The sequence below is a fragment of the Bemisia tabaci genome, chromosome 6, assembly GCF_918797505.1.
Source record: "Bemisia tabaci chromosome 6, PGI_BMITA_v3".
In the NCBI taxonomy this organism is placed as follows: Eukaryota; Metazoa; Arthropoda; class Insecta; order Hemiptera; family Aleyrodidae; genus Bemisia; species Bemisia tabaci.
In genome coordinates, this window is record NC_092798.1 from 26,062,689 (window position 1) to 26,087,463 (window position 24,775).

The 24,775-nt window shown below is 39.0% G+C and overlaps 1 protein-coding gene across 2 annotated transcripts in view; it reads right to left on the reverse strand.

The window, feature by feature from the left end:
* LOC109042528 (zinc-regulated GTPase metalloprotein activator 1) overlaps positions 1 to 23,354 on the reverse strand; it is a 49,759-nt gene extending 26,405 nt beyond the window's left edge. The window contains exons 1-7 of one of the 2 annotated variants that reach the window (XM_072301643.1): positions 22,845 to 23,230; positions 21,960 to 22,056; positions 20,645 to 20,736; positions 19,612 to 19,671; positions 15,753 to 15,790; positions 11,457 to 11,521; positions 3,581 to 3,667 (exon numbers count right to left, since the gene is read on the reverse strand). In XM_072301643.1, the coding sequence (XP_072157744.1) occupies positions 3,581 to 3,667; positions 11,457 to 11,521; positions 15,753 to 15,790; positions 19,612 to 19,671; positions 20,645 to 20,736; positions 21,960 to 22,056; positions 22,845 to 23,013 (608 nt within the window). In that variant the 5' untranslated portion in view covers positions 23,014 to 23,230. Of the gene's footprint in view, positions 1 to 3,580; positions 3,668 to 11,456; positions 11,522 to 15,752; positions 15,791 to 19,611; positions 19,672 to 20,644; positions 20,737 to 21,959; positions 22,057 to 22,844 lie in introns of both variants that reach the window. The other variant, XM_072301644.1, reaches the window with a different exon arrangement.
* Positions 23,355 to 24,775: the final 1,421 nt, after the last annotated feature.

Below are 24,775 nucleotides of genomic sequence, written 5' to 3' on the forward strand. Positions count from 1 at the left end.
AATATAATTCGCCGCAGAGTGAGCTCGTATTTACCGACTTAAACTAGGAGCAATCGGAGCATTTTCTCGTGCCAATTAAAACTACGAAGAGTTAGTAGGAAAATGTAAGAATGGGGTCAGATTGTTCATCCAGTTAGCTTCCCGGAAAAAGCAATCGGCAAAGCTAGGGCGCAGCGGAGAGCGAAGGGGGGCAGGAACAATTTTCGGAATTGGTGTAACATCTTTACCCGGAAATCTTATAATAAACAGGCAGTCAAAGGATCAATTGCTGCGAGAAAAGAGGCTACGGGTGGACGGGGGGAGGCGAAAGGGGCACGGCCGTGGAAAGCTCTCGCCTAAAAAAGACGCCGCACAGTGGATCGAGTCAATTGGAGAGGTCGGACATTAAATTTTTGACGAAAACTGAAAATTTGCATGTTTATTTCGTCACAATTTATATTTCAAGGGGTGCTTGAAGAAGAAAATTTTACGCGAAAACCGATGAAACCACTTTTAGAACCTCAAAATTTTGTATAAACGGAGTTACACACTGAAAAAAAACTCTCGGCATTTTTACCAAGGTCCGTCGGTACCTTTACCATCTCACTTCTTTACCAATTATTGGTAATTTTACCAAGACAGACTGGTAAAAAAACTTATCTAAAAACCGGTATTTTTACTGTTTTCTTTCAGGTAAGAATACCACTTTTATTGGTAATCAATTCCCGGTAACTTTGCCATTTTATCTCGGTAATTCTACCACAGTCGATAAAAAATATTGGCGTTTTTACCGGGGATCAGTAAAATTACCGAGAAAGTCCATAATTTTACCGAGATTTCTCGGAAAAATTAGCCATTCCATAAATGGTAATCTTACCAAGAAAAAACTGGGATCAAATAGAACCCGGAATTCTTGGTAATTTTACCCTTTTCTTAGTGAATATACCGAGATTTTTTTTTCAGTGAGGGGTGCTTGTAGAAGAAAATTTTACAAGGAAACCAATGAAACCACTTTTAGAACCTCAAAATTTTGTATAAACAGAGTTACAAGCGTTGGAAGTTTCCAAATTTTGTCCGACCTCCTCTATTGATTCGATCCACCGTGCGGAGGAGGAGGACGTCGGAAATTCCGTGAGATTTCCTCGGATCAAATGGGAGAGCGCTGGATCGGGAAACTCGACTACAATAGGGCAACGTGAAGACATTCGCCTTGTTGGAATGCCTTAATGAAATGTCATAACGGCTCTACTCCGTAATGGCCTCCGCCACCCCGCCCCCCACCCTCCTGACCTCCATCCCCCCGAAATATCAAACACTCCCCGACATAACTTACAACTTTCAAGCGCTAGGTTCAAAGAATCACACGTTTTTCCTCCGAACCTCCTCTTTTCCCGACCGCGTTGCCGATGCTCAATGATGATTTTTTTTCTTAAATAAAAAAAAATATTTTTCTTTCTTAGATGGACGATTTAATATTTTTTTTCTTAAATAAAAAAAAAAATAAATACTTTTTTTTTCTTTAGAAAAAAATTTAATTTCTTAATCTCTTATTCTTTTTTTCTTTAATTTTTTTAAATTTCTCTTTTTCTTTAGTAAAAAATTTCATAACTTTTTCAGCCATTTTTTAAAAAATAAATAAATAAATAAATAAAAAAATGGCCGAAAAGTTATGGAATTTTTAAGAAAAATTAGAGGCAGTTGACCTCAAAAAAGCCTGCATTCCTTGAATTTTGGCAATTTGACCCAGGAGGAGAATGGATCCGACCCACAGTCACCTCTGGGTAGCGTCCAGGAATCGTGCCTCCCAGTAAAGCCTACTTCACGGGAAAAATAGGAAAGTCGGCAGAACCAGCGGCTGATTCAAAATGCACCAGCTACCGTGCGGTAGTTACGATAACTACCGCGCGGTAGAGGACACGACTAACCTGGTAGTTAAAACAACTACATGGTAGTCATCGTAACTACCCATAGAGTACATAGAGTCGTAATGTAAATGGCAGAGCTGGCGCCATGTTCTGCTCGACGAGTTCCGAGCCCGGTGTGCGCCGAGTTCGGGTCACTTTTTCGATACATGTTCGATCCAAAATGGCGGTGTGGAATACGTGGCGATTCCTATCTTCCTCTGTATCGAAAACAATCGATTATGTATCGAAAAAGTGACCCGGCGTCACACAGGAGTCTGGGAATTCGGGACCTGGAAAATGCTTAAAAGTGGCGCCAGCTCATCCGCTTACATTACGACTCTATGTACTCTATGTAACTACTGCACGGTAGCTGGCGCATTTTAAACCAGCCGCTGGTTGTGACGACTATCCTATTTTCTTCCGTCTGAACTTAATTTATCATTTTTTAGAATTTCGTGCTCAACGACGATGGAAATAATGATGCAAGAGACAAAGTGCTTGAGAACTTGTTGTGAATTGAATAAAATGAGTCAGATAAAACTGATACGTTGAATAAAGGCAATACTATACATTTCAATCTTTTTCTGAGCTTTAAGGAACTTTGGCAGCTGTGTAATTTTATGCTTTTCGCTTCGAATACGGAGAATTCGGCCTTTAACTCCTACCACAAATTCCTCAGCGAGGAACTGTGTCCATTCTGAACACGCTGGCTCCGGGAGATATTCTGGACCTCCATTACTTTATTATTACACCGAAAGCATTTCATTCCGGACAAAGTTAGTCCAAGGGAGAATGCAAGCATATCTTAGTTTTAATTTCTAATACTTATTTTTCAATTAAAATAAATAATGCTCTTGGGGACTGTGCGTGTGACGCATATAGATGACCACGAATTTACTGAAACTCTTCCACACCACTACAAAAGCATTATTTCATTTTAAAGAATAATGTTAGCAGGAGGACAATTCATTTTTGCTTCAGTGGTAGAACTTCAGAAATTTGCCGACCCCATTCATCTCATCATGAAAACAAAACAGGAAAATATATTTCAACTGAGTGATATAATACTGCGGCGCGTTTACGGCCGCTGATGAAACAACATTAAAACCGTTCCGAGTCTGCGTGGTATAAAAAAACGTCTAGAAATGACGAAATTTCAACCCCCCCCCCCCCCCCCTCCTTGCAGGATGACAATACTTCCTCTACCCTAGGGGAGCGAGAAAGTAAAAAATTTCAAAACTTATAAAATGGAAAACAAATGCCATCGTGCATTAAAAACTTATGACGAAATAAGTGAACTGGAAAAAATCATGTAGATAATGCCAATCGAAAAGACAGTCACGTCATTTCGCCGAGACCTATTCAATAAATAAATAAATAAATAATTAAATAAATAGCAAAACGAGGACATCATAACGTTTCCAAGAAATGTAGCCCGTTTCTTTCCCGTCATTCATTCTCGTTCTTCTTGTTCCTATTTTTCTCATTTTTTAAATTGCCCCTTCTCCCCCCCCCCCCCCCCCAAGCCGCCACTACGAAAAGAGTTTTTGTTTCCCGCATTGGAAAACATTAACGAATGAAAAAATAGATACGACGGAATAGAATGTGAAAAACCGATATTTTATATTAAAATTGCACTCCTCACTTAAAATGCTGAAGTGCTAGTCAAATCATGAAAAAAGATCGAGGCATCTTACCGAATTCTATTCTTGACTTCGAGATAGTCCTTTGGGTCTGCTAGGTCCTTCTTGTTTAAAAGAATTAAATCAGCCAGAGCTACTTGTCTGAAACAAATCAAGAAACGACTTTGAACAAAAAGTACTATAATGGTTGATTAACATCATTTGAGCTGCTTGGAGGGCAAGGCGCATAATTGCAGTTTTCGACAAAATCGAGATATTAGTGATTCCAGCTAAAACTGGGGTTGAAATAAATTATGTGAAAAATTTACTGGTAAAATCCAATTTTTAAACATCAAAATGTGAGTTTGGACTTTCTTTCCGCCATAAGGCTTCATATAGTTTGGAAACTTTAGACGTTTTTCTCGAAATAACTGCACTATGCGCTTTGTCCATCAGGCCCCTCATTTGAGTTATCATTTATTCGAGAATTCATAATACAACGTTGAACATCGAATCTTTCATAAGGATGAAACGGAGCAGAATGTATGTGACTGATATATTCCTCTCATGTGCTCCTCTTTGCCCGAGGTAACCGCGATGAAAAAACTGGATTCATTACTACACCAAATAAAACCTCTCCCTATAGAATTATCTTTGCACAGAGAAGAATTGTCATTGGGCCAAGGAAGCAATTTATTACGCAAGGTAAACTTTATATTTCGACGCAACGCGACAAAGATTTCCCTGGCGTAATTAAATTTTTCATGTCGTCATAACTGAGGAATTTCATTGCCACGAGGAAACTTACATTATCACTAAAATTTTCTCATCTATACCTTGACACGATTTTTCCTCAGCGCGAAAATGAACAGCCAGAGAAGTGCTTTTCTTAGCTATAATAAAATCAATGGTGAGGTGGGAATGATTGATAATCGATATTATTTCCCCATTTAAAGCAGTGATAAAGAATCGATTGTTAAAGTGTTCGTTGCGAACACCCTATTTATCGATCATTTTCCATAGATTTAAATAAACGACGGATAAATCGATAAGTCGCAAAGCACGCCACGCCACTGAATAAAATATATATCTACTTAGTCCGAAACAGGCCTATTAAGTACTGCTTCTTCTCGCAACCTTTTTTTTTGAATCCTACACAACTCTTTAAAAAAAGCATGCACTGATGCTCAAATGTTTCTCTGGAAAATAAAATATAAACGGTGCAGTGATCTACTTGGAAATGCGATTTCATCGAAGGCAGAGGTTTTGCGAAAGGACATATGGGCGGTCCGTTTTCGGGGAAGCTGGAAAATGAAGTACTTTTGCTTAAGGGGCTGAGGGAGGGGGGGGGGGGTTAAAGCTGCAGTGACTTCACAGACCTAAAAATATGGTGTTTTTTTTTTGTATTGTATCGAACAATCGAGGTGAACTGTGGTGAAAATCTTAGGATTCACTCCACTTAAAAATTTAGCCCTCTTCAAGAAATTTTCCCTCCGAGATTGATTTGCTCTGAGCTTGTCGAGTATACTTTTCCTCCTAGTATCCACTCGATAAGAGTCAGCATAATCAATCAAGTTGCGTACTTTCTCCGGAGACAAAAGAAGGCAAAGAACGAAACATGGGTTGTGCAAACGGCGAGGGCGAAGGGGCAGAGGGGGGGGGGGGGCTTCAGCGAGAAAGCGAGAGGGGTAAAACCGTGCTGGAAACCGAGCGAAAAGTGGGCTCTTTCAAGCATGTCACGAAAGGTGCCAGAATGTGCTAAAAAGAGTGCAAGGTGACTCAATATAACTACACGGGCACCGACTACATCTATGTATCTACACGGGCATCGACTACATTTATGTATCTACACGGGCATATTCATTGCATTTTACCCCTATAAATTAAAAAGGATTGCATTTTGCAAAAAGGAACCACTAGCATTGCAATGATGCTAAGATTGTGCAACTTCATCTTTTGCAATAAAATTGCGGAAATCGTGAAAAACTATAAAATTTAGATGGTAATTTTTGTCTTAAATTTACCGGTTTAGCGAGTAAAATAGAAACTATTAATGGATAATCGGGTTTTTCCTCCAAGACAAAAGAAGTTGCACAATCTTAGCAACATTGCAATGCTAGTGGTTCCTTTTTGCAAAATGCAATCCAAGTGCCGCTTGATGACAAGGTGGCAGGTTTTCAAAACAAAAATCAAGGAATTTCGTCGGAGTTCGAATCGATGAAATGAGGCATTTAAAGGGTCTTCCATTGTCCTCTACGTAAAGGAAAAGCTGTGAATGTAGGAGGCGTGCGGTGCTTTTTAATTCAAACAAAAGAAATTAAGACCGACCTTTCGAACGGTCGCGTACAAAATAACCAAAAGCTGTAAAATTCAAGAACTTTCAGGTTCAAGTGTGCGATTTCCCAAAGTTTATGGACATTCAAGAAATTCGAAATTCAGAAAAAAATGTGAGAATACTTAAAGAATTTCGAGAGCGATATGAGTCCTGGATGTTGAACTGAGTAATAGAAAAACACTAAAGATGATGAAGAGCAAAACATAACTCGATTTATGGACGTCCGCAGGGAACTAGACCGTGCTCCATTGGCAGAAGAAAATATTTTTGTCGGGTCGGGTTGGGTACTCGGATTTTTTTATGACAGAAAATTCTCTCTCTCTCCTATAGGTTTTCGAGAGCTTAGTTCATTTTCGTTCAAAAGAGCGAAAAATTGCATTTTATAATATGTCCCAGAAGTTCAATTTTTGAGTTACAATACTAGAACTGTCTACATAAACATTTAGAAATGACAATTTTTGTTTTTCTGTACACATATTATTTATTCTATGATTCATGACTGGTTTTCCTTTCCTTTTCACTTTCAGTATAGCTGTGCGAACAACCTCAATAGCGCCTGAAACTCGGGCCGCGGTGCTTATAGGTTCCGATTTCTAAGTAAAATGGTGATAAAATCGTTCCTTGAGAAAAGTTTATGATGAAATTAGGACGCTGATTACGGAGGAATTTTCTCGACTAGAAATATCGACATTTAATCCATCCCATTGACACCTTCTCTGTCCTCTGTGCAAGAGAACCTGCACTGATTGGGAGTGTAGCGTTGCGTCCATGCAAGATATTTACCTCTATGCTCATCTGCCGTAAGCTTTGCTCTTAATACCGTCCAAGGTAATGAACTCAATTTTTTTTCTGGTAATTTACTATAATATAAATAATTTTCGTTCGCAAAATCAATATGAGTATCGAGTCCAAGATTTTGGAGTGTAAAAATTTCCCTATATTATACCGTACGAACATCAGCGTTCATAAATTAATTGATATTTAAAACCATTTCGTTTTCAGGAAGACGAAAACAACGGGTCCTCGTAACAAATAACGTTCCGGTGAGGTTGCATTACGTTAAAAGGGTTAAGTTAGATCAAGTTGGGTTAGTTTAGGTTGGGTTTGATCAAGTTCAACCCTGTGATGAATAATTGCTCATTCTCTGTGACGATGAAAAGTAAATAAAAATTAAAATTAAGCACTGTCTCGGTGTCTCGCAGCGCTCCCATTCCAAGTCCGTCCGGGATTCCGAACTTTTTTGTTCCAATTTTTCCAACTCCATGACCGTCAAAAGTTCCGGGATTCTTGTTTGATTTTTTCAAAAGTTCCGGAAAATGCAAAAGACCCGGAACATCTTAGGAACTTTATAAGTTCCGGAGAAAATTCAGAAAAATCTCAAAAGTTCCGGAAAATAGGAGCACGGCTGCCTCGGAACTATTCAGGGTGTCTACTAAAACAGGCTGGCCAAAAACCAGTACTTTTACAGTACTTTTTCCCTACATTCCCAAGAAATTCAGTACCTCCTGAACAGAAATATGTATTACTTTTTCAGTACCTTTATTTCACGAAATCCGAAAAATTTCGAAAATTTAAATTCCTCGCTCAAATTGGAGCAACGGTGACAAAAAAATTCCGGACCTTCAGCGGAATTTCCGCACTTTTACAGTGCTTCCGGACCGCCCTTAAAAAATCAGTACTATTTCCGGACTTTCCGGAAATTCCGGACCTGTAGACACCCTGATATTGGATCTCATACTCCAGCAAAGAACGGACTCAAATTTTCGGACAAAGCTCTACTGAGCCCATTGTTCCGAAATTCATTAAGCGGCGAATAATCCCGACGGCAACCGCGCGGAGCACCCTGTGGGGCTTGGCAAAAAAGCGGCAAACAAGGAGCCAGCGACGATTAATCCCTTCGCGACGGGGGAGGGAAACGGGCAAATCCGGAAACTTGTCGACTCTATAATAACTCTAATAATATTATAATTGGTGAAACAGAAGAGACTGGGGGGAGGGCGCAAATTGAGACTGATCCGTCAACATTGACGTTTTGCCCTGCGCCCCTCCCCCACGACCACGAAGAAATCTATCCATGGATAGGGGCGGGGTACGTAACTCCGTTACGTACAAAAGGATGCTTTGGTAATGAAATCAGAGTCTCTTGGAGTTTTACAAGCCTCGATGGAGATAACTCAATAATCGGAGCCGAGATCCACTCTACGGGGGGCGCGGCGGGGGCGGGCGGGGGCGGGCTTTTGTCTCCCGCGGTGGGCGTGGTGGTGGCGGCGGAGCAGTCGCGGTTGATTCGATTTGCATGACAGTTTGCATACTTAACGCTAACATTTTATTGGAAGCCGCGTTGCCGCTCACAGTGAGGGAGGATTGGAGTCCCTGTATACTGAGAGTAAAGACAATGCGAGTCCATTTCTGATTGGTTCCCGTGTTTCAGGCCTTCACCGTGTCACAAACTGGAAAGATTACATTTTCACCCATGGAGATGTTGCATGTGTGAGGGATTTGCGATTTGATTGTTGATTCCTCTGTAAAAGTTTTTCTAATACGACAGTATTAGAACTTTCCCGCTTGTTTTTTTCTTGTCAATGTTTTCAAGAGTCTGGACTCAAGATCCAATGTGTTTTTTTTTCCAGTGTGGGTCACCCTGTATTACGACGGGTGGCAGCAGCTATAGAATGGAGATGGGGGAGTTGGGCGGTACAGCAGGTATCGCGGCAAGACCCGAGAGAAATAACGGGGCACGAGCTTGAAAAGGGGAAGAGGGTAGGGAATGAGAAGCAGGACCAAGGAGGCTCTCGCGGTGAATTGGATTTCATTAGCGATTAACGGAATTGTGAATTGTGTCCTGCTGCAAAATGGAGCGTGTGGACTGCAAACTCCGCGCTCTCGTCTTAATTACACTCCTTCCGCTTCCGGCCTCGCCATCCTACGCCCCTTTTCCGCTTTTCCGCCGTTCCCTCTCATTTCCCGTCCAGGTTACCAATCTTCCGCTTCCGTCCATCTCCGTTCCGCTCACACCCTTTGGTACTTTTCAACTCCATACCAGAACAGTGCTCCCATCTCTCGGAACTAGTTCCGAAATGCGGATTTTTTAGATTTTCCGGAACTTTTGAAAAAAATCTAAAATGGATCCCGGAACTTCCGACGGTAATGGAGTAGGAGAAATTGGAACAAACATGGAATGGGAGCACACCAAATCAGATCGAAATGACCACGCTATCATTATTCCTGTCAATATTTCAAGGTCACACAGGAATCGGAAATGATATCATACTAGTTTCTCCCCATTGATAGACTGATTTCGCTGCTACGTTATTGCATTCTATTGTAAAAAAAAACACGCAATTTTGTTTCTGATTCGCGCGCTTCGCGCCATGGTGGTAAAATGCGCAGGGCCGGATTCACCTACTTGCCGCCAATGGGCCCGCCTGTATTTTGCCGCTCCCTTCTCATTCGTTTTGAAACATCAATAAAAACCATCAAGTGAACGTGCCGGAGGGGTAGGGGTGCATAAGACGCGTTGATTCGTGTTAGACACATTTTTTGCGAAAGCCCTATGTCAACACTACCAGCAAAATTTCACGGAACTTTGCGCGAAAGTTAAGTTCCGTAAACCTATCTCTGTGTGGACAAGGCCCTCCATTTATACGAAATGAACGAAAAAATTATGAAAGAACAAATATAAATATGGTTTAATAATTTTAACTTCCGCCGCCGCGCCGCGCTGACCGCACTGTGTTTTGCGCAATGCGTGAAGTATTTCTACAGTCTTGTAGGCGCTATGCGTTTCACGTCGACCGCTGCTGACCGTACTGTTTTTGACGCAATGCGTGAAGTATTCCTACAGTCTCGTAGGCGCTTTGCCTTTCACGTCGAGTGGTGCTGAACGCACTGAGTTTTACGCAATGCGAAATTACTGTACTCTCAGAAAATGAGAGATTTTGTCGCCTTTTCTCGTTTGTATTTTTTTCTGAATCCGATTTGCTATATACCTTCACTTAAAAAATTTGACGCTCCTTAAATTTGCCGCCATGGGCTGCGGCCCATGTGGCCATCCCCTTAATCCGGCCCTGAAAATGTGTCTAATTGTGTTTCTTGCAATCGAAATTTCTTGTGTTTAATGAGTCTTTAATTGATTTTTGACCTGTCAATGACTAAATTGTAATACATGAACACAATTAACTCACACAGACTTTATACATGAGGTTAAGTTGGTGTGTTTTGGTTTGAACCAATGCGACCGACGATGAAGCCCTTAAACCGCTAAATACTGATGAACTGGCCGTGACGGCATTTTTTACTTATTTTCAGGGACAGATTAAGGGAGCGCATCAGGAGCGACCACATCACGGGTGCTAAAATGAGAGGAGAGAAAAAGTGAGAAGAAACAAATGATAGGGAGGAAAGAGGAATAAGGGGGAAAGGAGAGCGAGAAAAAAAGAAGAAAGAGTTTTAAGTTTGAACTGACGACGGATTTATACTTTACATGAATCACTAAATACAAAAAAGGCACATGTCCAGAAAACCAAATTGTTCAGGAGACACAAAAAACTGTTTATTTCGTGGTAGATATTTTTTAGAAAGTCGTTATGTTTAAAAAAATATCTACCACGAAAAAACAGTTTTTTGTGTCTCCTGAACAATTTGGTTTTCTGGACAGGTGCCTTTTTTGTATTTAGTGATTCACATTGCTTTACAGCTTACGGTCAGTCTCTCGAGATGACACGCGCTCCCTTAACTTCGCTGCAGCCAGTGAGGAATGCGTGAACGTACTGGAAAATACCACGCACCTTCAGGTTCGCCTTCAATTTGGCTGTGTAGGCAACAAAAGTACCGGAGAGCGCGAAGAATTATCTTTTCGCTCCTTAAGCTCATTAATGTTTTAATTTAACGCTGCGCTGTATTAAGCGTTTCATTCCCTTTGCAACTGCTTGTAGTATTGCGGTTCGATTAATTGTGCTGTAATTTGGAGAATATCTTCAACTCTCCACCCTCAGGACAACCTTTAGGAAAAAGATTACCTAGATGACCGCCGAAGAGATGGGCACGAGGCTGGCTTTTTTCTCCTGAGGATGATTGAAAATTGTATTGCTGTTTTTATTGATTTGACGAGTCCTTTATTTTTAATGAACTTAAGATTTTAAGATTTTCAGTATTTTTATAATTTATTGTGCTCGGTACTGGATGGCCTGACAAACAGTGCCCTAGTCGTTCGTGGAAGTAGAAGAAGATCTTCACCTGATGAACCCCTGCCCTTGCCTTGCCTTTTATCGTAAATCATTCAGACTTTAACTGCTGCTCAGAAGAATTATGAATGACTTTTTTCCTTTTCTCTCGATAATCCTCATAGGTATTTAAACTTCATTTTTAACAGCAAAAAGGCTTTAATTTGCTTCACTAAGCTTTCATAGGGCATCGTATGTCCTTTTAGATATTCTATTTTTTTTTCATCTCAAAAAAGTATTAATGCCACCATAGAAGATGGATAGAGGAATAACAAGTCTAGACGACTCATGAGCTTTCAAGAAATAGGATTTCTTTACACAACGAATAAAAGCGCTACTTAAAAGGTGAAAATGCTTCGCAACAATTCCAAGTTGATTTAATGATTACACTTACCTCGTTGCAATATTAGTTCCTGGCTTGCCATTTTCCACGTCTTCATCGCACTCTTCGTCTAGTTGCTGAAATTCAAACAGAAATGGGTGAGAAATTAGGAGCTGTTGAGCTCATCATAAAGTGGTAGTTAGTAAAAACAAAGCTTGAAAACAATAAAAGGTTGGTTGATTGAAAAAGATTTGGGATTTCGGGACATCGGGCCGATTCTTAGGATTCTTTCGTTTGTATGCGTTTCTTTATGTACGTTATCTTTAATTAATTTGATACGAGAGCATGGCATTCAGATAAATCTTGCATGTTATGTTTTACGGGTCCAATACATAAAGCCCTAGAACTTTACAGCAGGACAGTTTAATGATACCATACTCAAACTTACTCAAAATTTTGGTCCTCGGCATTGCAAAGAGCAAGACCAAGGGCCAAGGTGATTCGATGGACGCCATATTTTGTGTCAGAACGGCGTGCGATATATAGCATCAATTGGTTCCATCATTGGTTCAGCTACTCGTCATTTTTCTCCAATTTTGAGATCGCAATTCTGTTGTCAGGAGACTAAAGCACTCACTTACCAATTTTAACAAACAAATTCAACGTAATAAAGACGTGGTTTTTTTCAGAGAGAAAATATCGCATTCGAGTGCAGTTACGATATCAGTATCGAATGCGATGTTTTCTCTCTGAAAAAAAAACCACGCCTTTATTACGTTGAATTTCTTTGTTAAAATCGGTAAGTGAGTGCTTTAGACTCCTGACAACAGAATTGCGTGGTTGAAAAGGTGTGGTTTTTTCAGAGAGAAAATATCGCATTCGAGTGCAGTTTCGATATCAGTATCGAATGCGATGTTTTTTCTCTGAAAAAACCACGCCTTTATTACGTTGAATTTCTTTGTTAAAATTGGTATGTGAGTGCTTCAGACTCCTGACAACAGAATTGCGATCTCAAAATTGGAGAAAAATGACGAGTAGCTGAGAAAATGGCACCAATTGATGCTCTATATCGCATGCCGTTCTGACACAAAATATGGCGTCCATCGAATCGCCTTAAACTCACGAAAGTCACGAGGTCAACCTCCACGGGTACACTGAAAAAAAAAAAACTCAGTGTATTTACTAAGAAAAGGGTAAAATTACCAAGAATTCAGCGTTCTATTTGATCCCAGTTTTTTCTTGGTAAAATTACCATTTATGGAATGGGTAATTTTACCGAGAAATCTCGGTAAAATTATTGACTTTCCCGGTAATTTTACTGGACCTCGGTAAAAACGCCAATATTTTTTATCGACTGTGGTAGAATTACCGAGATAAAATGGCAAAGTTACCGGGAATCGATTACCAATAAAAGTGGTATTCTTACCTGAAAAAAAACAGTAAAAATACAGGTTTATAGGTAAGCTTACCAGTCTGTCTTGGTAAAATTACCAATAATTGGTAAAAAAAAGTGAGATGTTAAAGGTGCCAACGGACCTTGGTAAAAGCGCCGAGAATTTTTTTGAGTGTATGGGCTGAAGCTCGACGTGGGCGGTGCAGTGGATTTCCGCGGCCCTTATGAGTCATGAGTCACGCGAGAATGACTAGACAGACATTCCATTCGGGTTAGGCGCGAGCAGGGAAGCCAAGGAGCCTTGCAGTTGCAGATGGCCCGACCATGGCGCGCGGAGCCGTAATTACGAAACGCGCACTCGTGCAAGTACGTGATTGTGAAAGTCGCGTACGCCCGGGTAAAGGGTGTGAACTAATAATATTTATAAGGGAGCTTTCAATGGAAATAACATCCCGTATTAAGTCGATTATTTATCAAGCTCCTGGCTTTAGTTGAATAACTAACTCATTGGCAGCCGCCCCGTGCCCCGCCGCCCTGGGCCCTTCAACCCTCTCCTGCCGTGCTAAGGAAGAACGCCGTATGAACATTCGAGCGTTGCCAAATTTCCTTCGATAAAATGTTTACGTTTGAGGAAAGTTATGGATATTTTTCCTTGAAATTTTCAGGAACTTTAGGTGACGTTATGAACAAAATTATCTAAAACATTGGAAGGAAAATATTCGTAGGTTAACCGGGAAATTTTTGTTTTATCAAAGGGAATTTGGCAACGCCTGAGGGTTCATACGGCGTTTTTCCTTGGCATGGCAGCCTTGGCGTCGCCTCAGCTTGGACAAAAGAGAAGCACAAATTAAATACCTGAGCTTCGTGCTGGTGATGAGCGCCCATTGTCTTTTGTCATTAGCGAGGGGTGCGGTTTATACTTTATCCACCTCCTCTGCCCTCCTACCCCTTCTTCATCGTCTTTACGAAGACGTCTCGTGGTTGCCATAGAAATTACAAAATGAGGCGCCTCAAGCTCTTGCTGATTTTCCGACAAATTTTCGGGAAAATTACTTAGGGACATGAGGACGCATATGCTTTTCGACAGGGTGTCTAGTTTTTCCTTCATTTTGGGAAATCCTGATTTTTCCTGATTTTTGACTGCTAAATCCTGATTTCAAAATTTTTCCAAATCCTGATTTTTTGCGGAGAAAAATTAACGGACGGATAGCGGATAATTAACGGAAAATAAGCGGACGGCCGACTTTTCTCAAATCCTGATTTTACGACCGAATTTTCCTCAAATCCTAATGAAATCGGGATTAAACCCTGATTGACCTCAAATTCTGATAGAATCGGGAAAATCCTGATGCTAGACACCCTGTTCGAATCTGTCTTCCAAAATAGTTACCATCGAAGACATATATTGTGAGAGAATCGATTTTTCGGCAAATTTACCGTTTTTATGCGAATCTATTACTAGTAGAAAAAAACTCAGTTCAAACTGGCATATTCTCAGTTTCTGTTTCTTAAAAATTAAAAAATAAAAATAAAACAAAAACAAAAAACTTGTAGATAGCTAACAAATCACTGAGTTTCTGTAACTCCCCATCTCCTAAATTGCCCACTCTTTGTGGTCTAAAGGACCGTGTTCGTCAGAAGGGAACCAACCCACATCAAGTTGAAACTGAAAAAAAGAGGTTTGAAGTTTCATTCCTCCAAAGACTCAACGTAGAAAGTAAACTTTAATACCCTTCTTCTTACAAACTGATATTTTTTTTCGACTTTGAGTTTTTGGCAGGAAAACATATACAACTAGATGAACTCAAAAACATTCTAACTCAATTTTTTGAAAATGTGGGTTGGTTCCTTTCTGATGAACTCGGTCCCAATATGGTCACACAAGCTGAATGAAATGAGAGAGATGTAGCATGAGTTGACGCTTGGATAAATTTAAAAAAAACCGACAACTCTCTCATTGGTTGACACTTAGCACCCTTCTCACCTTGCCGCTTTGACTTTTGTACACACCCCGCCGTATTGCGACACCCCCTTCCCAGCATTTTTTTTTATCATTCTTCTATTTCGTTTTTTCCTCTCCGCCGTTCATTACTTCACAATTGGGGAAAATTAATTTTATAATTAAAGCCATCTTGATTCTTCGATTCGGACGCGGCGAGAATTCGTAATGGGGAGGTGGTGATCCAATGAATATTAATCGGTAAACGATGAGTCTCCCCTGGGGACGAGTTTCCGTGGCGAATACAAGGTATAATGGGACAGAAGAGGATAACATCAAAAACACATTCATAATTTTGATCGAAGTATGGCTGTTCAAAACACAGTCTTGAAAGAAATGGAGGATAATTTCTTTTCTCGCTGCAACTCTGATGAGTCGAAAGGGTGCAATGCTTGGTGAGGATAAAAAGGAAACCTTTAAAAGTTTAAACTTTGGATGAAAAAATTACTTAACATGAGAGCTTTTTACACGACCAAGAATGATGAGCTTTCCTGAATTCTTCTGATCGGAAGCTGCGGTATTTCAGTGCGCTTATAACTAGAAAGTCGAAAACAGAACTGCTATCGCCGGGTGAGTTTCTGTTACCCAAAATATTTACTAGTCATCGTCCCCTGTCGATTTTTCTCAATTTTGGAAGGGGGAAAAAATTTCGAGATTACATCCTGCGTAGTTTGAGGCTTAGAATCGATTGCGCATGGTCCCCGACGCTCGGCGAGGCTTCGTGATTCGAGAAACCGTCAACGACAAGTGTTTTTGTGAAAATGCAACCACTTGCGTTTTTTGCCAATAGCGCGGTCCACCGGACTCGTGGAGCTTTTCCAACCAGAAAATCGGACTCAGCGGGTCATTTCCAAGCGGACTAGCTTAGTTTCGGCTCGATCAGAGAGCTTTCGATTTAGACCCTAAAAATTTAGTCCATGAGGCTACTTGTTACAATAGTAAATTAAAAAATTAAGTATTTTTCATTAATACTTACCAAAAGTCCATTTTTACCATCCACAACCGTAACGATCCCTGAAAATAAACACAAAAATTACTTTACAAGAGCAGACACGATTTAATTTAAAAAGGATCAAAGACTTTGATATACTGAATGATTTTTGCCATTGTTAAACAAATATTTGCAATAAACTAAGGAAATTTACGAGGAGATCCTTAGACGCTGGGTGGAATTTAAATATTTCGACTGTTTGAAAAATAAGATAAAAAATTAGAAATATTTATACAATTTAGACTCTGCTAAAGACTAAAGAATGCGTAAACCTACTGGCAGATATCGCGAGCATCAAGATTCGTCTTCAATTCGGCTGTGTAGGCAACAAATGTACCGGGGAGCGCGAATAGTTATCTCCTCGCTCCTTAAGCTCATAATGCATAGGTTGAACGCGGTAATAAACTCTTAATTCCCTTCGCAAGTATACTTCAGGAATTGCAGTTCGATAATTTTGTTGTTAATTTAGACATTTTCACAATTTAGACTCTACTACACCAAAACCCTGCTTATTTTTAACCAAAAAATTACAGCATCTGCACCCTACCTTTATTTCTTCTTTTCCTGCCCAATTCATTTTCCCGATGAAAAAACTACCCCCTGCACTAAAAATCACGCTGCTGAAATCGAGGAGCAGCTCCGTAAAAGGGCTGATATGTGAGGCTACTGAGATTTGGTGACCTCATTTTACATTGTTTCACAATCGCGGTGATGTTGTAAATTATCTATTCTTAATCAAAGAACTTCTCGATTCCGATTTTTCGCGACTGCCTTCAACCGTTTCGTGCGAATTTTTGCGATGTTTAGGGCTGAGTTTGCGGTGATGTCTGTTTCGAGGTAGAAAGGGCAAGAAGTTAAAACAATGTTACGCAAAGATCCAAACTTAAAAAAAAACACCGTGATTTTTTTTTTTTTTGGGGGGGGGGGGGGGGAGGGTATGATTGGACTAGATTATCAAAAAAGGTAGGATCACGGACCACTGGTTCCCGCGTCACGTTAGGAAAGGTACTCAGCCAACCCGTACCGTACATTGTACCTTCAGCGAAGTTCAATACTTCAACCACTGTAAAAGCTAGCGATGAGAACTTTATGAACTCGTATTCTGAAATCCCTTAGAAGTGAGGGAACGTCGTAGAAAAAAAGTTCCAAGGATGTCCTATGAGGTAGGATAGAATATTCCGTCTGCACCCCTAAATTAGGGGATAATTTCTCAGAAACCATTGAAAATAGAAGAGAGGGCTCTAAGAGAGTGGGTTAAGACCCCTCTTAAAAATGGCTCAAACGGAAAAATGTCATGGAAGAAAATGTTTTTTTTTTTCGGTCAAGAGAATCGTCTCGTAAAGTATCCGCCATTTGATTAGGGCCATCCTGTATTATTTTAGTCGTGTCTCTACTTTTTTGCTCCATTCCACTTCGAACTAGGACTGCACGACCTCTCCTGCCGAATGAGAAGTATATCCAACGTCTAGAGGATCGAAATTGATAGAAAGTTAATTACATCTTTCACCGAAACTTTAGAGCAACATTTTCAGTCGGACACACTGAAAAAAAAAAAAACTCCGACCGTGGAAGCCGTACTTACGGGCTATGTAGACATACCGTTCGCGTTTCGGACTCACAGGCCAAAATTTCCGGGCGTAGCGCCCGGAGCAATTACGGCTCCAGCACCCGGCACCTCCAGCCTCTGAGCCCGGAACGGACGGTATGTCTATATAGCCCGTAACTTTTTTGTTCAGTGCAAAAATGTTTAATAAATTGCCCTCCCGGAACAACTTGTTTTACTGAAAACCTGAGCATGACCTCTGGGCTAATTTTGCCTTATTTTGTCTGAAGGATTCACCTTAACTTTGGGGCTTCTTTCAGATGAAGATAAATTTAACTATCATCTTGATCATTCCCTTGATAAGGAAATACTACAGTCGAAAAAATAGTGCCGAACTAATAACCAAAGGCAGAATAATTATGAGGGAACAATCAGAGGAATTGAATAGCGACCAAGAAACGCCTTCAATTTGCGTCGATACTACAGGAGCAACGCGAGCGGGAAAACCCCGCGCCAAAGCCGATTAACTCCATAGCCCAACTCTACCGTGCTAAGGGAAAACGCCGTATGAACGTCCGAGAGTGGCCAAAGTTCCCCTCTTAAAATATTAATTTTTGAGGAAAATAATGAAGATTTTTCCTAGATATTTTCTGGTGCTTTAGGTCACATTGCGGAGAGAATTCTCTCGAAAATCGGACGGAAAATGCTCACAAGTTTTCCTGGAAATTCGTATTTTACCAAAAAAAAAAATTGGTACGCACGGAGGTTCAAACGGCGTTTTTCCTTAGTACGGCAGAACTCAACCAGTATGGTTGTGAGTTAAAAGAAATCAGTTGGCCGGTTCAGCCGGTTAGCCGATTTCAGTTGTAAAATTGAAATGATTCCTAGAAGCTTTTAGTTCACTCCATATTTTCAGAGAATGGAGTTCAGAAAATGGGTTCCACTGATCCATTTATATTAGAGTTTCCACAGTAACGAATGAGGAAACAGGAATACTTCATTTCCTCACTTATTTTTCTGGGAATTATTCTCATGACTAAATTACTATTTTTAGCTCTTCTTGATGAGGCTGATATTCGATTTATCTTTTTCGTGAAGAAAGGCATTATACATTTTTGTGGAATCCTGATGATTTTGATAAATGCAGTATCGCACTACATGGTCTCTTGTTTAAATTGTATGTAGAATAGAATGTTAAAGTGATGAAATGTTAATGTATGTGAGGAGGCTTTGTTTAACATTTCATAGTCAACTCAGAAATGTAAATTAAATATATTTTATATTCAAGATTAAAACTTTCAAGCCACCAAAGAATCAAGTTCTACTCAAGTCAAATCCCATGCTAAATCAGGGTTTAACAATAATTAACACAAGTTTTGAATTCCTTGATTTTTCCCTGATAGATCTTTAATACTTGCCGGATAAGAAAAACACAACTTAAAATGAATTGATAAACAGAGTGTAACAAAGATTTAAAGTTATTTTTGCAATGAAGTATTGAGAAAATCAGTTAATATTCATTGGCCACTACTGGAGGAGACCAGGGATCATGAACTCCAATGGATTCAAATGATTCAAGTTTCACAGAATTGTGCACAAATGTTTGATTTTTTCCTTGTTCCCAGCGGCGGGTAGATTAATTTTTCATTGTGAGTCTGAAAGGTTATTCAAGGGATTTTTTACCTCAAAAATCTGATTTTGCTACTAATTCCTTAATTTCTTCCTAATGTTTCCCTGATTAATCCACGTTTTCCAGACTTCCAGCAAGGACCCCTTTTGACAATTAGTGAGAATGCTCACAGGGCCCAATCAGAGCAGAGCCTCTCTAGAACCTTCCCTACCTCTTCTATCAGAAGGGATCTCCAATCCTCTTTACAGTTTTGGGAGTGCTTCAAAAGAAAACTGATCGAGCAGTCCATCAAGCTACACATCAGGCGGCCTGTCAAGCAGCATGGCGTGCCGACTGGTCAAGCCTCAATATGGATTTACCACTAATTAAAATAAATAAGCTGTTTGACAAAAGTCCGAGTGTTTGATTTGCTTCATGCCTGATCAGGTGAGTTCCAATGAAATTTATTTTTTCTTCAGGGTGAAAGCATTGTTGTAGTCCATACTGCAAACAGTAGCAAGTGAGAGGTAAAGTCAATGACTAGCTTGAGCTATTTTTTAAGGGTTGAAAAGCAGATGCTTTGACTCTTTCAAAGTACCCATCCTTGCTGAAAATAATCAACCCTTAAAACCACTCACTCGCCATTCTTTATGACAAGGACTATGCAAATGCTCTAAGAAAAGCAGACTTACCATCCAAGTATATATCAGCTCCCAAATTGTCATCAAGCCAAAACATTGTTGCTATTGGACCTAAAAAGCAAATTCAATATTTTACATATATGACAACAAGGAATGCAAAATTATACGCAGACATTTATGAAAAAAAATGCAGGAAATTCCGATATAAGTCTGATAAAATAACAGTTCCAAGAGACAAAATACTGTCAATTATGGGCCTCTTGGATGAGTGATGCAATTAATTCTGGTTTTTGCAAGAAAACATCAATCAGAACTTCTAGCTAGATGAAAACCCTTGCGAAAAATAAGATATCTTCAATCTTAGCCTGATCTTTGAAATATTTTAAGGTTGACAGGAAATCATTTCCCAGATGGCATTTCCATTTCTGGAAATAAATTTTTTTTGTTATTGTTGGCTAAAAATTTGTTCATTTTTATAATGAACAAAAATATACTTCTTTTCGATTTTAGTTTAGTTTGTGCGAAGATGGAGGTTCTTAATCTTTAAGCTAAAATAAAAAGTAATTTTTACTTCTGCACAAATTTAAGATAGATTTAATTAATTTATCTTTGGTTTATGGTGATTATTTGGCAGTTTAACCAACTTTTTTGACTTGCTGTCTCATGAGTAAATACATTTTTTGCCATCAAGTTTTCAGAAATTTTCCAAGAAAGACAAACATGCGCAATAGTACAAAGATTCAGTGAGAAACAATGTCAATTGTCATAGCAGAATATAATGCTAGATCGAGATCAGGGATAATAACCCTAAGATAACACATTACAAATGATAAAACAGTGAAATATGAATCACCCATTTTTATACAGGTCCTTGGTGTTATGAAGCCATTAATTTTGTTAAAAATTTTGTACTTCATGAGGTTTGTGCCCTAGAATGGATTTCGGACAATCCAATATTCTGCTTTCGTTGTTCAAAGGTTTATACAAGAGGTGCTGTGAGTCATATTCCTCATAAAAGACTTGAAAGAGCTCTTTGCAAGAGCGCTAACTCTGAATAAGAGAAGAATCAATAGGGCTTACACACCTGGGTCTGCTAATCCAGTAGTTTCTAGTAAAATATAGTCAAATTTCCCCTTTTTTTCCATCAAATTTTCAATTGCTTGGACTCCGTTGTCTCTGCAACAAAATTAGATACCAGATAAGTAAGTTCAAAAACAGCCAAAAAACAAAACAGGAGGAACATAAAAGAACATTACACTAATTCCTTACTAGTCGTGTATAAAGTTATCAAAAGATTGATCAAAATTAGAAATACAATTCCATTTAAGATTCTGAACTGGCAAAATTTTACAAAATCCTCAAGAACCCTCTGGCGTTGATCGAAACAGTCATGAATATGTCAAATTTGAAGTCTTGGGTAATTCAGTATAAATAATCTTCCATTCCGCCTTCCATGCTCTATTGATGGTTGAACACATGGAATAAAATCAACCCATATTTGAAAAATTGAGTCAACAGTACCTTCAAGCTTATCTGCATCATATATTTTCACCTTCCAAAAATTACAAATAAAGTAAAGGAAAACATTTCATCTCGAATAAAAAGTGACGTTTTTGTGCATGCGTAAAATTTGAAGAGGAAGCAAAACTTAAAACCTTTCTCTCTCTTTCAGCTTTACATCGATTAGTCAAAGGTTCATACTCAAGGCAAAATCGACGGTGTAAGTCGGCAATCACATAACTCGTTTTACAACGTTGCAGACTTCCTATCATACTTTATTTTTTAAACGGAAAACTACTCAACAGCAATTCTTTAAAACTGCCGTGATTTATCTTCTCTGTGCGAAGAAAATTCTGCATAAACTTCAAGGAATGATGTCCATTTGTTCTCCTTTAAATAAATAACATACAGGCGGAGATTTGCAGACACCGCAAATGAGTTATGTGATTGCTGACTTACACCGTCAAAATGTTCTTTTCTGCAGTTACATATTTACTCATGGTTGACTAATTAGAGCCCCTGTCATTTTTCAAGCAATTCTTTCATAACAAATCAGATTCGATTCGAGAAAAATTACCTTGGCTCCTCAGCGGCCCAATTATTGAAACTATATCAGCACGAAAAAACAGGATATAGCCCTGTCTTAACCATGCACTATATCGCATTTTGATGTCTAATCAGGGTGCTTCAAAACTTAATAATCGGCTTGCAGGGGCCAATTTGACTTATTGTCATTAATACTGAGAATTTGTGAGTATCCGCATTATGGAGTGTGATTCCCTAGTAGGTATTCTTTTTTACAAGAATGTGTCAAGGTGTAAACGCTACCAGACAAGTGTTTTGATATACATCGGTAATCTCAGTGAAAAACGATTTTGAAATAAAAAAAATTATCATACTTGACAGAGCAACAAAGACACCCATTCTTCAGTTCAAGCCATTCTTCATATAAATTACCCTCTGCTCCAATGGCAATGCTTTTTTCCAAGGCACTTCCTGAAAAAGAGATTACAAAGAGATGGATCAGTTCAAATGTGAGAATCCTAATACTAACGATAACAGTTAGTACCAAAAGAGTGGTACATACAGTTGATTAGAAATAATACAGTAGGTATTAGTTTATCAGAAAGGGGTCACCTTTTGGGACTTACGTCAAAAAGTACAACGCTGTCAGCATTGACTACCCTGTAAAAATGGAATGAATTGACATAAATTGTGCTTGCATTATTTTCAGCTCTCCCTTGCTTTAACAAGTAAACCTATTAGAATCCGCATATTTTGGTAAATTGGTGTAAAACCAAGATTCCATTCCTTGAATTATTTCCTCCTCAGTATGGAGACTACTGCGAAGAAGCCAAATTAAATAACTAATAAGGGGGTGGTAGACTGATGAAAAAGCTAGGATTGGTAATATTCATATATTTTTGGCAAATTGATAAATACTAAAAACTTGGGAACAGATAACTCTGTCAGAGAAGCCCTTGCAGATCAATCATGAAAGTTTAAAGCAACCTGATAAGATATAGAAATGTTACATATTGCATGGTAAAGACAGGGCTAAGTCCTGTCCTGTCAGGCTGACATAGTTGCACTAATCCGAAGATCTCTTTCCTTGAATTGTCAGTTTGTGGCTGCAGATCATCCCGAATCAAACCTATGTCGCAAGAAAATAGTCCTGTCAGTTTGGCTACCAAGTTGTGAATGACGCCATGCAAGGTTGATCTAAAACTAAATTGTGAAGAATATGAGAGAGGACAAGCATGTAGTTCAAAATTCATACAAACCTTCCCCAAATTCATTCAGGATGACAGCGATTTTCTTTTCATGTTGCTCATGTAAGATGTAATTCAAAAGAGTAGTTTTTCCAGCCCCTAAACAACCTGTTATAATTGTCACAGGAACTGCAGTAAAAGTCGCAGGAACCAGAGAGGGAATTTCTTCATCAGAATCCATTCTTTCAAAGCGTTGATTGCCACAGAAAAGAGTTGGAGAGAATCGTTGACTAACTTTCGCTCAGTGAGCAAGAAAACTCCGAACTTAGAACTCTTTGAGCAGAAGGTTCAATCTGTGATAACGAAATTAATAAAATGATCTGCTTCTGTCATAAAAAAAATAGTAATTAAATGCAACTTTAACCGAGACATGTCGCACAGAAAATGAGAATTCGCATAACAAAAATTAATCGAATCTAGCTAGGTACTTAATCAATGTGAGCGGACACTTTGTTATCAGTCTACTTGATCATAACTTGAAGACTAAAAATGTATTAAATGAGCCATGATATCGATTCATTACAGGTACTGTTCAATAGAAAAAAAAACTACATACTATGTCTTATTCTTATCAGCACTTATCAGCAATTCTTGCCTGTTTTGTTTTCATTTTATCACATGTGTAAATCCTAACCTCTAAAAACAATCCATCGATGACTGAGGGGTCGCGACTCACCGTTTGCTGTCATTGGTCAGTTTTTTCCCTCCAAATTATAGACCGCGCTTTTCAATTTGACGGGCCTGCAAAACACGAGCGCAAAAAGCATTGGGAATACCGCGCTACGAAGATATCTACTATTCACGTGATGTTTGTTAAGTCCTCAATATGAAAAGTTGAATAGTAAACTGCAAATACTTCATTAGAGTAATGTATCATTGAAAATGTTGAAATTTCCGAACATTTCTCATTTTATAAGCTAAAGAGGAATGCTTCGTAGAGGAATGGGACTTCCAGAGCAAGTTTGCCTATTTGCGGTAGTAATAATTACATGAACGATCGAGTTGAATTTTGCGGCATGGTTAATAGAACTTTAGAGATGAAGCGCCCTCTTAGTGGCGGTTGTTTCTTAATTCATTAACAGCAGAAATATGATATTTTAAAAGTATGAACGTACTATTCTCTTCAACTTTTGTTTTTAGCGTACCTTAGGCAGGAAAACTACAAATTGAGATAATGATTTTTAAAGTGTAGTGAGAATTCAGTTTCAGGGACAGGTGTTTCTAAATTATTCATCAACAGGAATATGAAGTTTTAGGAGTCTAAAAATTAACATTTTTTGCCAATTTCTATGACCTCTAAATCAATACATTTTTCCGTGCTTGTGTTGAAAAAATAGTGTGATTTTTCGGGTGATACTTTCTCCGTTCATACATTTTACGGGTCGCATTTGATCAACTTGGAATAATTTTCCCTTTAAGTTTCTGAAATAATATTCTTTGTGCTTGCTGCCAACGGTTGAACCAACGAATTTATTAAAATGCACCTATCCAAGACAACAATAAAAACAAAGTAAAAGCCATCTGCCCACCTTCATAAAGTCGTGATTTACGCAAGCGGGTGGTTTTCAGATTACGAGTTTGTCAAGATATTGCAAGAATGACGCATGATCCCCAAGATTAGGGATGAAGTAAGGCACGATATTAAAGATGATGAGTACTTATTGACGGATTCACAATAAGGTCATCGGTTCAATCGAAGCTCATAAAGCGAGTTAAATTTGTGTTTTTCGAATAGAAGATTCTTCGCGCTCTCCAGTAAGTTTGTTGCCTATACGGCTAAAATGAAGGCGAATCTAATGTGGCTGATATCTACATAGGTTGTCCCAAAAGTACTGCACGTTTTTTTCTTATTGACGAACGGTAGTAGATATCAAAATGCGGTTTGTGTAGTCTTAAAGACCGGCCAATTACCGATAAAACAAGACAAATCCGAGCTCTCTAAG